The 22,416-nt window shown below is 45.9% G+C and overlaps 1 protein-coding gene across 2 annotated transcripts in view; it reads left to right on the plus strand.

Moving 5' to 3' along the window:
- Nucleotides 1–151: 151 nt before the first annotated feature.
- cdkal1 (CDK5 regulatory subunit associated protein 1-like 1) overlaps nt 152–22,416 on the plus strand; it is a 133,742-nt gene continuing 111,477 nt past the window's right edge. The window contains exons 1-4 of one of the 2 annotated variants that reach the window (XM_058052923.1): nt 152–243; nt 809–1,437; nt 2,526–2,689; nt 3,649–3,761. In XM_058052923.1, coding sequence (XP_057908906.1) covers nt 1,324–1,437; nt 2,526–2,689; nt 3,649–3,761 — 391 coding nt within the window. In that variant the 5' untranslated portion in view covers nt 152–243; nt 809–1,323. Of the gene's footprint in view, nt 244–808; nt 1,438–1,476; nt 1,964–2,525; nt 2,690–3,648; nt 3,762–22,416 lie in introns of those variants that run through there. The other variant, XM_058052924.1, reaches the window with a different exon arrangement.

Below are 22,416 nucleotides of genomic sequence, written 5' to 3' on the forward strand. Positions count from 1 at the left end.
TAAAACATACTATATACTTGTATACGCTAAGTAGGCACTGGTACATAGGCTGTGTCTGAATCCGGGGGCTGCGTGACGTCATCGGGCTGCGCCAAGGCTGTCCGAATTAGAAAGCCCGCTAAGGCTCCTCCCACTGTGTCCTGCTCCTCCTCCTCCTCCTCCTCCGTTGAGGAGGACTTGTTGCATTCCCACCAACCTCCGTGGCCATCATATCCCAACATTGTCAAGTGTTGCTTTATTTGGGTAAGTAGAGTTTGATTGTAAAGTCATACGTTTTTCTACAACGTGGAAAGATTGGACCGATGCTACTAGCCTTATAAACACCCAGCACTTAATATTATGACCATAAGATGACGTCATTATGTGTGCACCCCGCCGACATGTTTTATTGGCCAATGCTGTGCTAACTTTTATGAATGTTCTTGTGTTCATGTTGTCTTGTTTCCATTTCTCATAAGCACGCAGTAAAGCAACCATAAACAACATTTAGCAGTAAAGAATGTTTAAGCTGAAACGACGGCTCTTGTACTTTTCATTGTCTGGATTCATTGCAAAGATTGAAGAATAGGAGGATATTCCGCCTTTCAAATGATGAGTGTATTTGAATACGGTCAGCCATTAGTAAGGCAGAATGGAGTATGAAGATAGATCTAGGTGATATTCATGAGTACAGTGGAAGGTACAGTTATTTCTAACAGGCTTAGCAAATGGCTATTTCATAGCATGAATGATAATACCGTGACTATGTGAAAGATGTATTTCAGTAAATGAGTATGAGTGCATGGCGCTTCTGTCTGTGTTCCATCAGCAAAGATGTCCAGTGTCGGCCCATGGGACATCCTGGGGACTGGTCTCCACTGTCATCATCCATCCAGTGGGTGTGCTGGATGCTCTCCACTGCCGTGTCACTAACCCTTCTTGAAGAAAATACTCCAATCTAATAGTTGTAATATACTAAAGATAATCATGATCAGGATGGAGCTGCAGGACGGCCACCACGGCATGTGGCACCACCATGGTCTCCAAACCTTCTCCTTTGGCTTCCTGCATTGTTCTACTACTTCATATAAGTCATATATGGCATCAGATAATACATGCAGTAAAACTTATGTGGTGCTGCTGATCAGTATTGTAGTAATGAACCAAGTAGCCAAAAAGTACTAACTAAATGAAGGAGCTATGGATATTACTACTGTTTAATGTGAACTGGAGAATCATTTATAGAAGGATAACATTTCTTCTCTCTCCTGTAAAATAAAATGGAAAAAACTACTAACTTTACTTTACTATCGCGATTGAAGGCAGACGTCATTCGGGGTAAGCATGAGACCACGTGACACAACCAGGAAGTGTGACGAAAGGCTGGACCGGCTCAATTCACAAGGCTGGTTCGCGGCTGGAGGAGGAACCTCTGAACGTCTGGCCTTCGTAGACCGGGTAGGCTACTGTCCGAGTAGGATGCAGACCCCGGATTCAGACACAACCTCTGAATGAGCAAAAACGTTGGATTTGGACACTACCGGCACCTCTGGCTAATGATTGGCTCCTAATGAACCAATCACAACCAAGACAAAGACACGAAGACATGAAAAACACGAAAAAACATTAAAAAACGAAGAATGGAATGGCCTTTATTGTCATTATACGAGATGTACAACGAGATTGGAGAAGCATGAAACATCGATTTCATGTGGGGGTTGGAGTAAGCAAAACGGTAGAAGTAGATAGTTTTGTGCAGTAGGAACTTGCGGGTGTGAAACAGTAAAAAAAGACTGGTTCTCATACGCGAAAGCACCCACAAGTTTGTCCCTCTGGTCTCGCCGTGCCTGACATACTCAAAGTATGGCGGACGGGACCTTCTGATAGTGTATTCTGGCCCTCAAAATTCTTATTTTCGCATCTCGCACACCCCGGGGTTCCTGAATTCGTCTTGAAGTAAATAATTTGCAACGCTGCAACTGAGGTAAGAATGACCTTTTTTAGTACTGCTCGTCAACTTGCCCCACGTGGGCGCTTGCTACAAACCCCGGTGAAGTAGGGCATGCTAACAGCTAGCAGGGCCCCACTAAACCCCTTTCAAGCAGGCTGCCGTGCTAAACAATGTACTATACTACGGCAAATGTGCGCTTGTCATGAATGTGCACTAATTGTGACTGGTGTCAATATTGCACCTTACAGTGCATGTTCTAATAGGATGCAGCAAAAGTTGTAAACAAGCGTGGCATCTGCGATAGAGTACTGGGAATTCAATAGCGTTGTTTAATACGTGTTTACTTTGAACAATACCAGTGCAAAGAACAGGACAAACGATGTAACCTACCGCGAAATGTTTCATTCATTTCACAAATAGGACCGAAATGTGTTCCAAAGTGGAACTATCTTATCCCAGCGTGTATGTAGTCTGTACCTCTGAATGATTGAATTGATGTTGGAATGAACCATTCATCTGGAAGATTAAGTGTCTTTGCTGGGGGGGCTTCCTGGGCCCAGAAAAGGTTTGTAACCAGAGATTTGTGTGATTTCAGATCATGCCTTCATCTTGTGATTCTTCCCTGATCGACGACATTGAGGACATGGTGTCCTCCAGTGACCCCACCCCCCAGGAGAGACGGTCTGCTAGAAGGAGTATCATACCCAGGTCCAGGAGGAAAACGGACATTTTCAACAAGGAGCAACTCCAAGCTGACAGGTACACGATTATTTGGATATATCTTTTTTGTCACTGGGATTATTTTATGTAGGGGTGTCTGTCAGGGTGCTTAACCCCATGGTGGAGTATCGATACGGTCACACCGTATATCATGGTTTTTTCATTATTTAAAGTCCAGCCCATCAGCGGTTTCAACATGACAATTAGAAGGCGTGCAAGTCCATCCACACTGCTCAGTACAGTGCTAAAGCGTGGAACCTGAAATGTGCACGAATGGATTGAACCTTACATCCGTGTATCTCCATTTGTTTCTCCTTGTTTATGGTTCTATCCTAACGAAGATCCTAACCAAGCTGGGGATAGAGAAAAGCTCCTGTGAGGTGTACTGTAGGTGGGTTAGGATGAACAAATAATTTGACGTGCTACAAACGGCCCCTTGTAACTTCCCCAGCGAGTGGGACTTTTCAGAGGAAGACATTTTGCCAAATGCTCTGCACACACGTGATGAGAAACAAGCTTCCAACGCATCAAACCTCATCAACCACGTCAGCATCAATGCTACGCTAGGAGCCCGGGGCTTGTTCCTATCATTGCAGCAGTTTGGAAAGTGTAAAAAAGTTTGCCAGACATGAACCGAGGTCTGAAGCAATGTGTGATTTCGTCCTGGAAATGATGACCCCGCATGACCAGACCTCTACCATCATTGGAGATAGAAGTAAAGCTTTTGGAGCCACAGTTTGTACTTGTGAGTTTTGTTAACAGTCTTGATATCTGATAAGGACAAATGCAACTTTCAATCGTTCTTACCTCCAGGTGCACACAAACTACAGTTGAAGTGAAAAAAAAGTGTAAAACGTTATTGGTTATCTACGGGTCTTGAGAAGCACAACGTTAACGGCATCGGCTTGTGCATCCCAACTATAAAGAATTTGATGTAAACCCGGCTTAATATTTACTATTTGTATTCATGAGACCATGCCATGCATGTTTTCCCCCAGTCTGATTCCTGGCACCCAGAAAATCTGGATGAAAACATGGGGCTGCAGTCACAACAACTCCGATGGGGAGTACATGGCTGGACAGCTGGCTGCCAGTGGATACAACATGACTGGTAAGTCCATGTTCACTGGCGGTCTGATCATGCCGCTTCCCACCCAACTCACTGGCAGCTGTACCCAGAGGGGAGCTGTCTGGGGGGGTCTTGGCGTGTGACTGCTCTATAGGAGGCCACGGCTCAACATTTAACATTTTATGAAATGTATCCAACGTGGCATCTGAATTGATGTCATTATATGATAGAACACAAGAGGGCGGTATAATAAATAGAATACCTTATTGTGCAAGCCTGATTTACACTTAATATGCTGTCTACTGTCTCCTCAATATCGCAGGTTATGGAATGTTGTGGCATTGCAATATGTTTTAGTCAAGTAAAATAGTTTCAGAAGCATCGGACAGGTGACGAGTGACGGTGACAGGTGACAGGCGACTGACGACTGGTATCGGCTCACAGCATTTGCATGTTTTTTGTATGGAAACCAGACGAGATCAGTGCCTCATTTTGTTGCTCACTTTATGCAGACACGGTCCTGAAGGTGATATTGTGTAAAGAACGTCTGTAAGATGTGACGGACAACTCCATGATGTGGAACGCTCTGTAGGGAGTGGATGAATGATTAGCAATTAGCATTTGTAGGATTATGATACACATCCATATGTTGGTGGCATTGTAGCGTATAACCCCCGTCTGAATTGGGGGTTTCTGTCATGATTGGCATTTTACTACGCCGTCATGTAGACTTCATCGGCCATTTGAACTTGGTGCTTCCCTTCCTTGTCACTTTCTGTTGCTGTTCGATTCCTGGCCCGCTCTCCTTTTAATTTCCCATAGTCTCTTTTTCTGTGCATCACGTTTTCACAGATCCGCCCCTTAGCTCTCAGGGTGAGTATTGTTCTTTACCCTGAGACTGCGGAAGGAGAACTTGCCTGTCATGGCCAGAATCGGGGATGGTTCCGGCGTTAAGGCCATATGCTAGGCCTTGAGTGGCGTGTGGAATGCCATGCAATGGTCTCCAATGACGTGATAGTATAGGAGATAGTATGGGAGCGCCAACGATGGAATGCCAAGGACTGTGAGAATATTGTGTCTGGTCTGCAGCATAACGGGGGAACTTTTCATTTTTGTGTTTATGTCCTCGGTGAACACAGCAGCTGACACCCTGGGAATCACAGCGACGCTGCGTTGTTGAAGAAGACGTTTTAGACAAAGACCATGCTATGAAGACATGACATCACCTCCTCCTTTGCCTCTGCTTCTGATCTTCACAGCCCCCCCCATTCCTTCCAAACTATGACATCACCTGGTGTGATGCGTAGTAGCAGTTCTGGTGGCGGCCTGTAGATGGGAGCCTTTCCTCAAGAGCCGCAGCATAAAGATGATGATGTCATGGGTTGGAGAAACAACCCAGTGTTCCTTGTTCTTCTCAGTCATGGGTTCACATGTGTAACTTTCTTTCTTTATTTGAATGGAACCAAACAATTTAAGTCGGCGCAGTGGAACAGTATGATGGATGTTTTGGATTTCTTGGTGAAATAGATGATCATTCTGGTCATTGAAGATGTTGTGGGGAAGGGGGGGGGGTGAGGAACAGCTGAAGCGCTTGAACAAAACGTGGGATTTGACTTTGCTGTCATTGTTTGCACCTGCCTACCAACTGCCTGCACTTGGCCCATGCTGGCCGGCCCGCAACGTCTCTGCACGCCCCAAGAGGGCACTGTTACCCTGCCATCGCACCCTGTCGGCAAAGCAACCACAGACTGACTTCATACACAAACACACACATGCAGCCCCCCCCCACCCCCCACCCCTTGTTGTTGCCAACCTCGCTTCGCACAAAACACTTCAGTTATGATTTTTACATAGCGGTTAGCGGTTAGCGGTTAGGCAAAATGACTCCCTTGTACACAACGTCAGCCAAATCAGGTGTTCCTTGTTTGGACGGCCGTTGGAGGATGTGACCTCACTTGATGACATGCACGTTAGTGATTAGATAGCTAGTTAGTGATTGACACTCGGTGACTTATTAATAATACTCACCTCCACGAATTCTCATGTTGATGGCGTACAAGTGCCATTTAATGGACTTAATAAGTACTCGCCTTTTTCCAGTGAATGCAACCTGTCTAAATGGAAAATGGCTTAGTTTTTCCTCTTGTTTTCCACACCCTACTGCTACTCTACGGCTTGTATTACATCACTGTGTTAGCGTATTCTGGCTTGAAGTGTCTGCGCATGGCCCTCGCATCACTGGCACCTCATTCACAAAACGCAGGGGGAGGACTTTTCTGATTGGCTGACTGCACGCTACGCAACACTACACTGCCGCCGTGTCACAGCCAGCGAAGCTTTAAAATCCTCCCTCTGACTCCGCCTCCCGCATTTACAAACGTTTACGCTTGGGTGTCGGACAGGCGCCGAGTTGCAGCAGTGATGAGAAGTGGTTTCGTATAGAGTCATGTAACGTGTCATGTTCCTGACTGGCGGCTGTCAACCATCAGGCTGCTGCTCGTGTGACAAATACTCTCCGTCTTTCCGCCGTGGCGCTGCTATGTGTCCGGGAGTTCACTCTGGGAGGGGGAGATGGTGACGGGGGATGGAGCGACGTAGGCAAGGAGGAGAGGAAGTATCCGTGAGGAAGGGGGCAGAGTAATAGATGAAGGGTGTAGCCGACAGAGACGGATGCTCTTGAAGCCAACATGGAGCAGCAGACAGTCTGGCAGATGCAGACACTAGTGAGATGCGGCAGTAGGGGGGCAAAGAGGTAATAATAGAAAATGAAATGGAGACCTAAATGCAGACACTTAAATAATGTTTATCGCTACATCCACACTTGGTGCTATTTATACTGGGACTTTAAAAGAGCAAAGCAGACAACTGACGCCTGGAATGGCTGTTAATATGCAAATGAGGATATGCAAATGTATATGTTGACGGGGGTACAACCCTTTAGAATATTTACGTTGTCACATAAACACGTGGAATGCCTAATTATCTCTCCCCGACTCGCTGTGCTTCAAAACGGCCCATTTATTTAGTCTCCAACATGACTAATGGCCTCTATTTATCATTTTATCTCGTGAGGCGCCAAGTGGGTAAAAATGGTGTCTTCTCTATGCTGTATCTCGCCCAGCCAGAATTCATCTCCAGCCTCCAGATAGACCACGAGTCCAAGCCGTGGAGTGGAACCGCTTAGAGGCCAGGAAATTGGAGTGATCCCAAGCCGTGCGTGTGTCGGGGTGATCCTACAAGGTGACCCTCGTGTATGCAGCACCCGGGAACCTTTTAGAAGCAATGGGATTAGGTAACCCAGCCAGGCCTGCTTTGAACATTCCCTTGAGAGAAATTGGGATAGCGAAAAGAAGAAAGTGGGATAGCAAGCGGGAAGGAGGGATCATCGCTCAATCTCATCTATTGATTACTGCAAGGATAGGAATTTGGACCACATCACAAACCTGATGAAAATTGCTATTACTGCAAAAAATGTCCAGGAAGTTAAGACTCACCAGATTGGTGTCAGGCCATAAACGGAAAATGTACTGACATCTACAAACACAAACATTTAAAAAGGTTTCTTAAAGGGGAAGCAACACTGAAAACGCTGGGGCTGACCCTTAATCGGGCAAAAGTCATATCCCCATATATTTAGGTAGAATATCCATATACCATATATATCTTTTTTCCATAAACTCAATTTAGACAAAAGGCAAAGCCAAATATGTTTTATTCAAATGTAAACAATCTTCTCTCAAAACAGCCATTGTAATAAAATAGTCTCTTGTCTTTTTTGAAATGAGTATATAAGAAGGGAAATATACTGTCCAATCTTCCGTGCATAGTGCTGCACCCACGGTAGTCCCTGTAGCCGCTTAGCACCGTGGACTGCACAGCACACCGGACAATAACTTTGCTTTTTATCAACAGCAAATGGACAGAATTGTTTGTAATGTTGTATAATGGCAGCATTGGAAGCTAGGTGAAATGAACGTGTGTCTTGTGTCATATTACACAGAAGAGGGAAAGAAATATGTGTTCATTGGGAATGATGGGCAGAATTCCAGAAGCAGTTCCCCTTAAAGGTTTAATGTGTTGAAGCTCAACGTTTTTTTTTCCTCTCATTGCAAAATATCTCCAGAGCATTTGGCAACATGTCTTCCTCTGAAACAGTGAAGTCTCACGTGATCAACGGCGTGTTTGTTTACAAATGACTCAAGGGAGTTTTCACCCCGTCACAGAAAAGGAGCAGAGTATTTGCTCAGCCTTCCCGCCTACAGCGCAGTAGTACAGTAGTACAGTAGTACTGGTGATATGTTTATTTGATTGATCGTCATGGCTATTGATGATTGCTTGATAACGGCCGTGCACCGATGGCTACAACCTTCCTGATCCCCTTTGGTCTCCTGCCTAAGCAGTTCCTCAAGCACCGCCAAGTAGCAGTCGATACGGAGCTATGACGGCGTTGAGGCACGGATGCACAATGACGAAGGTCATCAGGGTCATCAGGGTCATCAGGGTCACCCCCGGTCAAATGAAGCTTCATTTACATTAAAACAGACAAACTGGCCGGATTTCAAACGGTCTTGGAGGACATTGGAAGACGTTGTGCCTGACTTGTTGACAATCACACTGGAAGATCCAAAGATGTGATGTTGCCTGATATTTTCACTCTTCTGGAATAACTTTATTCTGGAATAACTGTCTGTTCCATGACTTTCTTTCCACTCATTTGTTGCTTCTTTGTTTCCTTGTGAACTTGACTAAAAAACACGCGTGTAATTTCCCTTATGAAAACGACATGAATGCTTGAAAGGCATTAGCAATTAATGAGACTTGTGAAGCTCACGTGGGGGTGGGGGGGAGGCTGGGGGGGGGGGGGGGGGGGATGGATAGAAAGCAAAAGAAATCCAGAGCGAGGCCTTCAAGGACATGCAACAAATGATTTTCAAAGCTGCCTTTAAGCCCCCCCGTTTGTGCTGTTTTGGAAGATGCCTTCTATCAGAGTATGTCGTAGTCGGCCCCAGTGCCGCTATTTGTTGACCACCTGCGGAAAAGGAAAGCAAAGCGTGCGTTCGTGTAAGACGGCCTGCTGAAATGAAAGCCCCGGCGACCCGTGATCGAACACTGGCGTTGTCTGGGCTTACACGTTCATATGATCTGGGACGATCTGTGGAACAGACCATGTGATTGCAGGTGGGAGGTGGAAAGAAATGAAATATTTAGCAGTGTGTGCATGAATGGGCATGCCAGTCCTTTTGTAATAAATGAATTCTACACGTGTCTCGGACTAATCTTTCCTTCATACATATAAATGAATTGGCTATGTGCTAGATTTCCGTGTGAGAGCGCAGATATTAGATCAAGTGGATTTAAAAGCTGTGATTGATTGGAGCAGCGGGTTTAATTTGAATCGCCGTCGGACAAAGTAACCTTGATCACCAAGCAGAAAAAAATGATTGGAGGCATCGCCGGGCCGCTGCTTGGCCGGAGAAAGGCTGCATGAATACACGAGCCTTTTCCTGTGTGTGTTGGGTTACGCGTGACTGCCCAAGTGCCATCGATCGAGGAATTAGGATTGGTCATCTTGGTTTAAACAAAAACTGTTGCATGCTTTCCTTCTTGCCTACCACTTCTCGCTCACTTTGGGAGATGGGAGATGGTCCGTGACAAACCTAACTTTACAGAGTGAATGGTAGAGATGTGTACCTTCTCACTTGAACGTCATGGTGAACTAAGCAGCAGTTAAACTGTTGCCTCTGCAGCCCGTGTCAACTACAAACCTTAATATGACAATCCACACAATCCCATTTGTCACAATTGTCTTCAGTCTTCAAGATTCAGTGACAAAGTTGCAGTTGGGCCGGGGCTGGATACTTCCACCAAGACAGTGACCCTAAACACGGCTCCAATTCCACCAGGGCATCCATGCAGAGGAACAAGTCCAACGTTGTGGAATGGCCATCTCAGTCCCCAGACCTAAATATGATTGAAAATCTGCGGTGTGATTTTAAAGTGGGCTGTCCATCAAACCTGACTCAACTGGAGATGTTTTGGAAAGAGGAATGGACAAAAATACCTTCAACCAGAATCCAGACCCTCTTTGGAAGCTATAGGAAGCATTGACTTCTGCTAAAGGAGGATCTACTCAATGTTGATGTCACCTGCGTACTTTAGTGGACATAATGATAGCAGACTTCCTGCACATCCTATCAAGTTCATTTGACTTGTCATCCATCCCTGGTTGGTCTGCTATAGGATATATTTACCAGGAATGGCTGATCCCAACAAGCAGTCAAAGGAACACCGAGACCATGACCAGGGTGCCCTAACCTTTTCACTGATTACGATATGAACACATGCAAACATTTGGCATGCGTATTACTGTTTGTAGTCATTCAATTCTGCAGTTTGAGTTTTTGATCTTACAAAATTGTTTTTGTCTAAACATAACTTCAGCTCGCTCTTTTACCGTGAAGAGTTATTTGTGGTGGCACTTACTACAGCCAAGATCTGAACCTTTACAACCTACTTGTTGTCAGACAGAAGTGCTCACCACATGTGCCACTGGAGATCCGCAATTTGGGACATTTAGGATTTTTTGATGGTTTTTGTGTGAATTGTCCAGGACAGGACACAAAGACGTCATCATTGCTAAGATGTAGCATGGGAATGTTGTGTGTCTGCTACCACACCTTTTCCCACGGAAAGACATCCAACGTTGGACTTACTCCAAACCGCCTTTGTCTTCCTATCCTGCTAAAATGTCTCATGCACACCACGGCATCCCCGTCCCTTGTTGGACAGCAGTCTGCAACTTGTACACCGTCTGTTCACCGTGTGGCCAAGACGTGCATAGTTCACAAACACGCTGTACTTTTAGATGACCTTTTTTAGTCGGCATTCTGTTGCCTTTTTAGGACTTGGCATTTGTCTCCGCCTTCACTTCATCTTCTCATCAGCTTCCACTTGAAGCCGAGCACATGGACCCGGCTGAACAGTCGACAGCGGGACCCCCGCTGTGCTGTTTGAATGACAGAATGAGTGCTCGCGTATCACTGTCACGGTGATCCAAATTTCAGGTATGATTCCCGTTTGGAGGTGAATGAATCAGCCCAATTTGCGAGTCCACTAAAATACATCAAGTACAGTCCGTCTCAACAATTTCTTTTGATAGATTATTTTCAGATTGTATACTCGCAGCATGGGTGCCTCCGCTGGATTTAGCTCCTGACCACATATCACATTAAAGGCACTCAGATGTGTGCTGCCACTGGATTAGCATATGAAAAGGCCATCCCATAATTCCGATGCCATCTGCTTTGACTGGAATCTGTTAGTGGGTGATGTGTGACAGTGTGCATGTTTGAGTGGGTCCTTTTCCATCACTTGCGTTTCCACTTTTTCCTGTTTTAGTTCCACATGAACCTATTCCGCACAAAGAAGCTGTAAAGCAATGCATGTATAATTTAGGAAGGAAAACACTTCAAATTGTTTCATTTTGCAATGATTTATTAATTAGGGGCCAAGTTGGGATCTGGCTTCATGTGTGCACCAGCTAACTAATGTATTCAAGCACAGATGCATGGAGGCTCTCGTGCCAGCGAGGATGCTCACGCATGTACACACATACACATTCTATAGGTGCTTTTGTACTTAAGAGAACATTAGGAAAAAGTTCAATGTTTTTTGTCTCTCACTTCAGAACAGGAAACGCATACATTATGTACATTCATTACGCGTAGACTGAAATCTCAAGCCTTTATTTCATGCAAGTTGGATGATTGTGGCTGACAGTCATCATCACAATTTGCCTGTTGAGTATAAAGTTATGACGGGACTCTTTCCACGTATATACACTCTTACTCTCCTGAGAAACACGCACCAAGTACAACAAAACATTGTACTTACTTATTGTAACATACAATAAAATCAGGGAATCGATCCTTGTGCCTTGGCATGAGAGACCATGAACTTGATGGTGGTCAAGCATTGCTCTGCTGAGTTTTAAATGTTGAGGTCTTGGCGTTTTCAGTGAAATACTTCGTAATGCTTACACGAAACGTCGTCACATAAAATAGCACACTTCCCATGAAACAGACCTTTCCAACGATGTGCCGTATGCCAACGATGTGCCGTATGCCAACGATGTGCCGTATGCCAACGATGTGCCGTATGCCAACGATGTGCCGTATGCAGGGCCTGAATTCTTCTGCGTAGGAATAAGATGCATGATGATAGAATGGCTGGCAGGCCCGTGATAAAGAAGCCGCGTGTTTAGTGCTGTATCACTCATTCTATATGATAATATGATAATACACAAATGTATGATGCCATATAAAACCGAGGGTACTATTATCTTTAATTCACCTCTGGTTTGTTTTTCCCTTTTGTTTAGTCAGGTGGGAACACGCTAACCGAATTTGGGCGAGGCCCAAACCAACTGCATGGTGCTAAACCAACACAGGATGGTTTGTTTGTGAAGAAGTCCTCCAACGTTGATGCCAAACGACAAATGAAAGCACAATCGAGCTGTTAAGGTCATGAATATGAAAGAGCACATCAACATGTGCAAAATACAAATGCTGCAATTGACTTTATTGGATTCATCCATTTACCCTCATTTTTACTTCTCTCTCTTGAACCCTGCGGCTTGTACAGTGATGCTGCTAATTCATGGCTGAAAACTAAACGTCCCAGGATGCTTTGCGTGCGGCTTCAGGAAGTAGTCTTGTGGAAGTGGAAGCTAAAATCACCTTGTGAAGTCTTATGCAGCTCTCCAAGTGCACAAGTACTACACCTTCTGTTTGGACTATGTTTGGACCCCAACCACCCAGCATCACCGAAGGGTTTCCAAAGGCCGGACTACCGTGTGATGAAAAGCTTTAGCTCAAGTTAAACGGACATAAGTGGCACAAAGAGCGACAACGGAAGAGAGAGACTGACAAAGTGTGTGATGAAGGAATCTTAAGGCCCTTCACTTGTGATGCCGAAGAAGAGGACCTGAGGGGTTTTAGTTCCCAGGAGGAGGATGGAGATGAAAGACTGTAGGCTGTTTGACTACGTTATAGGCACTGTTCAGCGTCCGTGCTACACGTGCACTACATATCCCAAATCCATGGCTTCGATACCAGTGAGTTGTATAATCTGGAACTTTTCATTTCACTCCATCTTGCTGTTTTTTGTGTCCTTATTTCTTTGACTTGCTGAATACACAGTTCCAGGTAATTCCTGAACAAGCATTCCCAAGATCTTAGTTGCAGTGATGAACAGAAGTCAGCGAGCTGGACAACAAACGGAGCAGCTTTTCTTGGTTTTAAAGTAAAACAGTCCTCATCAGAGGTTGTAAACTAGAGTTCGTATGCGTCGGCCAACATCTCTCTGCTAGGCTGATGGGCGATAGTCTTGGAGGCTGTGGACGCTTGGAGGCTGTGGTTAAGATCTTAGCCGTGTTCATTTCAAATGCGTTGGCATTCCAGGCAGTGATCAGGTAATATGTTCATTAAGAGCATTAAGGTAGTTATTTCTAACACGGTAGACCTGCAGGTGCACGTAGACCACGTTGGCCAGACGAGTAAACCGTGAGCAGACATCACCAGTTGAGCAAGGTGGACCACAAGGTCTTCTCCTGTTCTGCAAAAGCGGTTGCCTCAGCAACTCACTCCATCCCATTTCCTTCAGCATCTTTGTCTTTGACTTTCCTCCCTCCTGGAGTCAAATTGTATCGCTCACTCGGCCCGTCTTTGCTTCCTGCACACTGATCTTCTAATCATCGTCTGCTCTTTGCTTTTTCACTATCTTGTCGTGCGCCCCCCATGTCCCGTATTTTGGATGCCGTCTTCTTTCACTTTAGTCTTACAACTTCTTCAATTTCAGGAATGCAAATGAATGTGGGGATGGCTAGAGGAGCTGGCTTGGAGGCCATCATATCATATGGCCGTGCTCTGGGCCTCTGCCTTGGAAGCCCCTTGGAGGGCACCAGGATGCCCCCCTTGGAAGGCACCAGGATGCCCCCCTTGGAAGGCACCAGGATGCCCCCCTTGGAAGGCACCAGGATGCCCCCCTTGGAAGGCACCAGGATGCCCCCCCCTGGAAGGCACCAGGATGCCCCCCCTGGAAGGCACCAGGATGCCCCCCTTGGAAGGCACCAGGATGCCCCCCTTGGAAGGCACCAGGATGCCCCCTTGGAGGGCACCAGGATGCCCCCTTGGAAGGCACCAGGATGCCCCCCTTGGAAGGCACCAGGATGCCCCCTTGGAAGGCACCAGGATGCCCCCCTTGGAGGGCACCAGGATGCCCCCCTTGGAGGGCACCAGGATGCCCCCCTTGGAGGGCACCAGGATGCCCCCCTTGGAAGGCACCAGGATGCCCCCCTTGGAGGGCACCAGGATGCCCCCCTTGGAAGGCACCAGGATGCCCCCCTTGGAAGGCACCAGGATGCCCCCTTGGAAGGCACCAGGATGCCCCCCTTGGAGGGCACCAGGATGCCCCCCTTGGAAGGCACCAGGATGCCCCCCTTGGAGGGCACCAGGATGCCCCCCTTGGAAGGCACCAGGATGCCCCCCTTGGAAGGCACCAGGATGCCCCCCTTGGAAGGCACCAGGATGCCCCCCTTGGAAGGCACCAGGATGCCCCCCTTGGAAGGCACCAGGATGCCCCCTTGGAAGGCACCAGGATGCCCCCTTGGAAGGCACCAGGATGCCCCCTGTGCTCAGTGCATCAGGAAAAATACAAGCATGCGACATCTGGGCTATTTGCATACGATTTGCATTTGGGCCCCAACTGGCTGTTTTTGGAATGCCAAGAGGCTAAATTCAGTATTTATTACTCAGGCCCATGACTAGTTTTCACATTTTTGTGCCATTTGCATCTGATTTGCATGTCCCTCTGCTTGGACGTGGGACTTTGGGGCCAGATGACCTAAATTGTTTCTATTTCACTTGTAGATGGAAAAAGGAAGGAAGAGGGGGGGCTTGTATCACATGGAATGACGCTACTTAGCATACGAAAGCCTAAATACTGGAAAAGGTTATTAGGACTGTCAAAAATAACACAGTTTTATTCAATTAGTTAATTACGTCAAAAATGTTTGCACCTCATGTGAAGCCACGCCTCTGACGCACACAATTGCATCTCTACAAAGAACTATTTTCTCTCACAGCTCTTTCACAATAATAGCACTAAAACATATCTTATGTGTTTTCTAAATCATCAGGAAGCCGGAAAAAACCAATAAGTGGCTATTCTTATCATTCACTTTCAAGAAGTACAATTTACTGCATTTTGCAGTAGATGTGCTCAGAAGTCACAGAAAATGCACTCAAAGTTAATGCAACGGGATTTCCATGGTGTCTTTGAACGCAACCCCTCATTGCTCATAATAACACGGTTAAAGTGAGATTCAAATGTTGTGATGCTATTGAAGAGACTGGTGTTAGGATAGTATTAGATATTACAATATTAGATATTAGACGTGTGGCTGATTAGCAAATGTGTCGTCATTTGCTATAGAGAATTTATAAATTCATAAAATACAGTAAACATGGGCATACTTAAGGCAGTGGTGATTAATCATGATTAATTTGTAAATCTGATTAATAGTTAGTAGTAGTAGTAGCAGTAGTAGTTAGTAGTTGCAGTAAAAGGCTGCATGTTGGCCACACAGTTTGGAGATGGGAAGACCTGGGTTGGAATCTCCCTTGGGTGGAGTTTGCATGTTCTCCTCGTGCCTGCTTGCCCCCCCCAGGTATGAATGTGGGGGGGGACGGTTGTTTGTCTATATGTGCCCTGGGATTGGCTGGCCACCAGTCCAGCTGGTATAGGCTCCAGCATACCTGCGACTCTAATGGAAACAAGGAGCATAGACGATGGATGGATGGGAATCAAGCCAAGGAAGATAGTTGTGTGTGTGAGATGGAGCAACGCTTGTCCTCCTCTTTCGTTCTTTCTTTCTTTCGTTTGTTCTTTTCTTCGTAATGTGCATGTCAGGAAGCTCCTTTAGCTTGAATAAATAGTTTTCAACAAGTGCTTCTTTCCATTAAACAGTGGGATATCTTTCCCACATTGGTAGAGTACGGGTTAGCGTTCATCTGTTAGCGCCACCATACTTTCATACCCGTTTTTTGTTCAAGTCTGAGCTTGTCCATCCGCTCAGCTCAGCTTTTCCATACAGGTGGCTTTTATGTCCTTCTTTCTTTGTCTCCTTCCTGCAGGTGACAAGCCTGGAAGACGGGGAATACAATACAGACACACCTGCATGTTTTTTGGATCACACCCATGTCATCCCATGGTTTTATGTACACTGGTGGCTGACCTGTTCCTGCGTATACTTTAGCCACCGCAGACGGGCAGCTCACGTGCACGCCTGTCATTGAACGTCAACCGCCATCAGCAAACGGCAAACACGATCACATTTGTCATGTCAGCAATGTGGAGCATCAATATTCCCCACTGTTATTGTCATGAGTCTGAACTGGCTGCGGTTATGATTTTGACAGATTGGAGGTGTTGGAGTACGTCTCGTCTCCCTCACTGTGCTAGCATAGCTCATATCTATCATAGCTCATATCTTTCTACATGCAGCTACGTCCTTTCAACAAAACATAAAAAGATAAGTCGGAGCATTTGACTCCAATCTGTTGGGAAAAGTTCCAAGTGAGTGACTCTTACTTTGGTAAGAGAATTTGCTGATGACTGCAGCGCCACATTGCATGGCATGGTCTTGTTCAGGGTTGCTTGTACGTTGGAATGATGAGATCATAATGCCCCTTTGCCGTTGTTGCTGATTGTTTTGCTTATATTTGATGTAGTAGAACAAAGCAGTGGTAAGCTACATCATCAAATGTCAGCGAGAAATGACTTTCCAGGATTATATTATGTGGGATGCAAAATGTTTCTAAATGTACTTCCAACATGTCTGTTCCCGCCCGGCTGCTGCTCACCGCTCATGTTGGCCAAATGTGGCTTGATGTTCATGAAAAGCAGATATTCTGCCTGGAGACGGGGGGGGGGGGGGGTCGTATATCTGTTGGAGGCCTGCGGTCCGAGTGAGATTGCTGCCGAATGACTTTCTCTTTGTACGCTTCCTAGACCTTCTCTTGGCCAGACACACCGACTTCCTTGCCCTTGACTCTTCCCAATCTCTGTCCCGCTATGTGGAACATCTTTTCATGCCTGCACTGATGACCATAATGGCTTTCCGTCTGGGCTGCAGACGAGTGATTGGCCCCAATTAGCGCTTGAACCCGAGGCTTCATATCATCGTGGCTATGCAAGGTGAGACGCGTAATGGCCTGGTTCCTATCCCCCGCCTTTACGCAGCTCAATAAATCATCCATAATGCGAATTTAAAACCACAACCGACCCACGATGGACTTTTATCCTCACTGCGGGAATGGCTCCTGTATGCAGCCGCCCGTATGTGCGTGTCCTTCTCTGCCCTCTGTTCATGTTCACCCTGGACAAATACAGGATGTAAGTACCAGTACTGCATGCACTTTGGTCTTTGTACTCTATATAGTCCTTGGCCGCCTTCCATCATGTCGTATTTAGCGTTTCTGCTGTTGCTTCAGCCTCGCTTGCCTTAAACCATATCAGCTCATCAGTCAACGTGTGAAGTAGCATGTTCACAAATATTGTCATAAGGTCATGGTTGATATTTAACATACAAATACTCCGCTCCAACGGAAATGACTGGGGTGTCACACGCTGCCATTTTGCATGGCGTCATGAATGACGAGGCGCAATTCAAAATCGCACATTTGGGGTTCCCGGTTCCCAGATATTTACATTTTATGCAGTTACTTTGCCCCCACCCCAAAAATATCCCTTTATTAATGATTTTGGCTCGCTTTTACAGAATATATTTCTCATCTACTCCCCCCCCCCCCCCCCCCCCCCCCCCACATTTTCTCTGTGATGTGATGGCTGCTTGTCCGCTGCAGTAATGGACTCCACTTAGTTGTTCAGAACTGGAGACAACCCCGAGGGAATGGTTGTTTTTAAGATGCTGTCAAACTGTTGGGTCGGGGCGCTGTGCTGTACCCCCGCTGTGCCTAACTTGGCGTACACCCCCAGTCAGCAGTGATGCACAGTGACACCTCGGCAAGAGACTTTCCTCTCTGCAGCGATCTGCAGCCATCCTTCCTACCAGTCCCAACTATTGACAGCAGCCCACCATAGTTATTTTAGTCTAGACCCCCTAGCCTCCAGCACAGATGACTGAGGGCTGACTTTCTCCTTCTTTTCATGAAAAAACTCAACTTCTTCAGCCCCAATAGGGGTTTCCACGAGGGACATAACATGGGGCATGTTATCAGATTTTGTGCTGCTCCCTCTGGAGCCAAAATGGCTTGGGGGTCTGTTTTCACGAGCTGCTTTTGTGTGCCATCCATGACCCCGTTTCTGAGCGTTTCTGGGAAGAGCTTATTGTTGCAAGGCGGCGATCTGGCCTATCCCGGGTATCGGATTTGTAGGCCGCATTGCACTGCATTATGCTGCTTTATAATTGCTGCAGAATCATTTCCATTCTAATAAATTGGGGTACACCCTCACACCAGTAGGGTCCTTCCACAGACACATTGTCTTTTTATGAGTTTGCAAAAATCAATCTATTATCAATCTGATGGTTAATCCATTACCCAATTCATCGACAACTTATTCTTGTTGACCCAACTGCTAAGTGTAGGTGTTTGCATCTCATTCATTTGGTCCATCTATGGCCTAACCCAGGCCTGGGCAGACTACGGCCCTTATGTCTTAGTCACGTACAAAATGTCCAAATATAGTTTAGGTATTTCATGTGGTTTGGTGTTTCAAGTGCAGACACAAGCAGATTGACAGACAGATAGGAATAAGGAACACAGGAAGAGGAACATATCAGTTCCAAAGTCCAAAAGGGAGAACATCTTTGACACTTGGAAATCTCTAAACAGCGATACCAACATAAACACCAAAAGGAGCTGTTTTACATCCACATGACAATTTTGACATACAGTATATCACACCATGAACTATTTGGCACTAAACTGTGTGCACGTGCGTGTGCATGCACACCATTGGATGCCCATCAATGTGGGGGTTCAGAACCTATGAGCTTGAAGAAGTACCATATGACTACATCCTCATCAGATGAGATGCTGGAAGCGTATTTGTCCTCTACGTACTCTGTCAATATGGTACTGTATGGTATCTAATAATAATATATGGTATGGTGATCGTAGCATGATCCCAAAAAGACATCAGGGCAGTGCAGCTCTAAAGCAAGGCACTCCCATGTGGTTGGCGTGCACTTGCATCAGACGGTCAACTGCTGAGGAAGCGTGTGCTCTGTGTTGCCATGTTCCTCTTCCTCTGTATTCCCAAATGTTTGGATGAAATACGATGTCGATGTTGGTCACCTTGCTGGTCTGGAGTGTGCTCGTTGTGCTAAATGCCCCATGTGTGGTTTTCCTCAAGTGATTGACAGCTGAAAGAACATTGTGTGTGTTCACTGGCCCTCTAATGACAGTTGATTGCATTATCTTCCATGCCCGAGTGGTTGCTTACCCTGCTAGACGGATGGCTTGAACCACCACCCCCCAGGCCTGTATGTGCGTCTGGGTGGGTGTGTGACTTGATCGGAGGTGAAAGTCATGAATCCTCTTAGGCCCACTCGGGCTTTGCCAAGTCAGTCAGGCAAACGTGCTCTCCCACGTCGCCACATGGAGATTTCTGCAGCCACACACCCTTGTGGGTCCAAACACATGCAGTGGTACCCGGGTAGTGTCCAGACTGTTGTGTCTAGGGAGTACTACATAATGGAATACTTTCTTTGTACTTCTTTCCTGTGAAACACAATGTCTGAGCATCGTGATGATGGCTTATATCATGACCTTAATGCAGTGCTTGCGAAACAGTGGGCACCCCTGGGGGGGGGGGGGGGGGCATGAGAAGTAGGGAGGACTTTCAGTATTACTGCACAGCAGTACGCACACATGTACGTACAAATTTGTCGTACTCGGCAAGCGGCTTGATGCTTGAATCTGCTTGTACGGGCCACTGCTGTCTTTTATTATTTTCATGGGGAAATATCACTTTCAGGTTCAGTCTGTACTGTACAAATAAATAAATGGGGGAGGGGGGGCTGGACAGAAAATGTGACAACCACTGCCTTAATGAAAATGTTAACTATAATGCATACATACATTATAATTTCACTCTTGGAATGATGGGCTCACAACAATTGTAGAACAAATAGCATCCAGCAAAATGGCGACAGGCCTACCCTGCTCTTCCTCTTCTATTGGACTAAATCTCACTGTCCCGCCCAGCTTTGATGCACACCACCGGGGTCACCGGCCCGATCCGCCTTTGGGTCCACCTGTCCTTGGAGCCAGCCTGCCATCCAGCTGCCCGGTCGGCCAATAGGCCAGACAGGCCTTGTTAGCTCAGTCAAGTGTGTCCATTCACCCCAAAGCCACCCTTTGCACCGGAATGCTGGCTCCTATAAACCTCTATGCCGCTGTCTCCCAAGGTCGGCGTGTCCTATGGATTTGCCTGGCGTCTGTGTGTATGCGTGGGGGGGGGGGGTGTGAGGAAGGCGGCGGTTGAGATGTGGGGTGAAAAGGATGGAGGGCAGAAGACGGAAATGACAAGACAAATGTGTTTGTGTGCGCGTCCATGAAGCGACGTGTTGGATCGGATGGAAAAGTGGGTCATGATATGTGCATGCGACGCTCCGGGTGTCTGGTATCGAGCCCCAGGGTGGCTGCTGTCTGCTTCTTCTGTGTCTCACACATTTGCATGTGCACACACACACACACACACACACACACACACACACACACACACACACACACACACACACACACACACACACACACCAGTACGTTTGCAGGCACAGCCAGCACACTGGGTTGAAACATGTGGAAGTATCTAGTGCGTCCTATACTTGCAGTGGAAAGGTGGCCGTAGGTATGAGGAACCAAGATGGAAGAAGAAGACCATACGGTTCCATAATTGAGCGTGACAATGAAGGACTGCGTATGAAAGGCTCATGCAGCTTGCATGCTCTCCATCTACCGTGGACATGCAGTATAAGATCTGAATGTTCTCAGCTTCACCAACTGTCTGCAAAACCAGAGGAGGTTACATAGAATCATTTCCTCGGGAACTTCTTGGAAATGCTTGGAAGCCTCATCATTTTATTCTTTTCACACTTCTGTCAAAATATTTTTTGTGTTCTGGGGATGAGAACATTAATTTAAATTTTTAGCCTTGAGGACATATTTTATAATTCTAATTCTAATAATGTTTCACTTAGTTTACCAAAAACAGACCAAACCCCAGCCAATGTAGATCAATGACAAGTTGCTGTCAGCTTCGTTACGCTGAGTGTTTCCACTAACAGTTTTCACTCCAATATGTTTGTATATGGAATGGAATGGAATGGAACGGAATGGAATGGAATGGCCTTTATTGTCATTATACAAGATGTACAATATATCTGCATACGTGGGGTTGGGGAAAGGATCTTACTCCCATCCTGCCCATTCTTCCGACTGAGGGCGTCCCTGCCCTCTGACCCCCCAGCTGAGCCTCACATTGCTTTCTCTGTGGGGGGGCGGGGGGGCTTCACACACCTGTGGCTAAATCGATAACAGTCTGGCTGGCTGTTTGTGGTCATTCCCAGACCTCATTTGGATGGGGTACCTTCAGCTGGCTCCTTCTTCACCTCTGGAAGTCTACCTAGGCTTTGGATTTCCTTGTTCCATCCGTCTGTTTACTCCATGAACTCACCCGCACCGCTAGCCCCTCCCCTCATCTCCACAGTGGGTCTGTGATTGAAAGGTGTTCTGCATGACCTTGGGTTAATGTAGGCATGCATACACACATTGACCCCTGCGGTGACCTTGGCAATGTCAGCCAGGTGTGCTTCATATCGGGATAATGCCAAGGTATATGTTTCATATAAGGGTAATGCCAAGGTATATGTTTCATATAAGGATAACGGCAAGGTATATGTTTCATATAAGGATAATGGCAAGGTATATGTTTCATATAAGGATAATGCCAAGGTATATGTTTCATATAAGGATAATGCCAAGGTATATGTTTCATATAAGGATAATGCCAAGGTATATGTTTCATATAAGGATAATGCCAAGGTATATGTTTCATATAAGGATAATGCCAAGGTATATGTTTCATATAAGGATAATGCCAAGGTATATGTTTCATATAAGGATAATGGCAAGGTATATGTTTCATATAAGGATAATGGCAAGGTATATGTTTCATATAAGGATAATGGCAAGGTATATGTTTCATATAAGGATAATGCCAAGGTATATGTTTCATATAAGGATAATGGCAAGGTGTATGTTTCATATAAGGATAATGGCAAGGTGTATGTTTCATATAAGGATAATGCCAAGGTATATGTTTCATATAAGGATAATGGCAAGGTGTATGTTTCATATAAGGATAATGCCAAGGTGTATGTTTCATATAAGGATAATGCCAAGGTATATGTTTCATATAAGGATAATGCCAAGGTATATGTTTCATATAAGGATAATGCCAAGGTATATGTTTCATATAAGGATAATGGCAAGGTATATGTTTCATATAAGGATAATGGCAAGGTATATGTTTCATATAAGGATAATGGCAAGGTATATGTTTCATATAAGGATAATGCCAAGGTATATGTTTCATATAAGGATAATGGCAA

This window comes from Doryrhamphus excisus, chromosome 17, assembly GCF_030265055.1.
Source record: "Doryrhamphus excisus isolate RoL2022-K1 chromosome 17, RoL_Dexc_1.0, whole genome shotgun sequence".
Taxonomy (NCBI): domain Eukaryota; kingdom Metazoa; phylum Chordata; class Actinopteri; order Syngnathiformes; family Syngnathidae; genus Doryrhamphus; species Doryrhamphus excisus.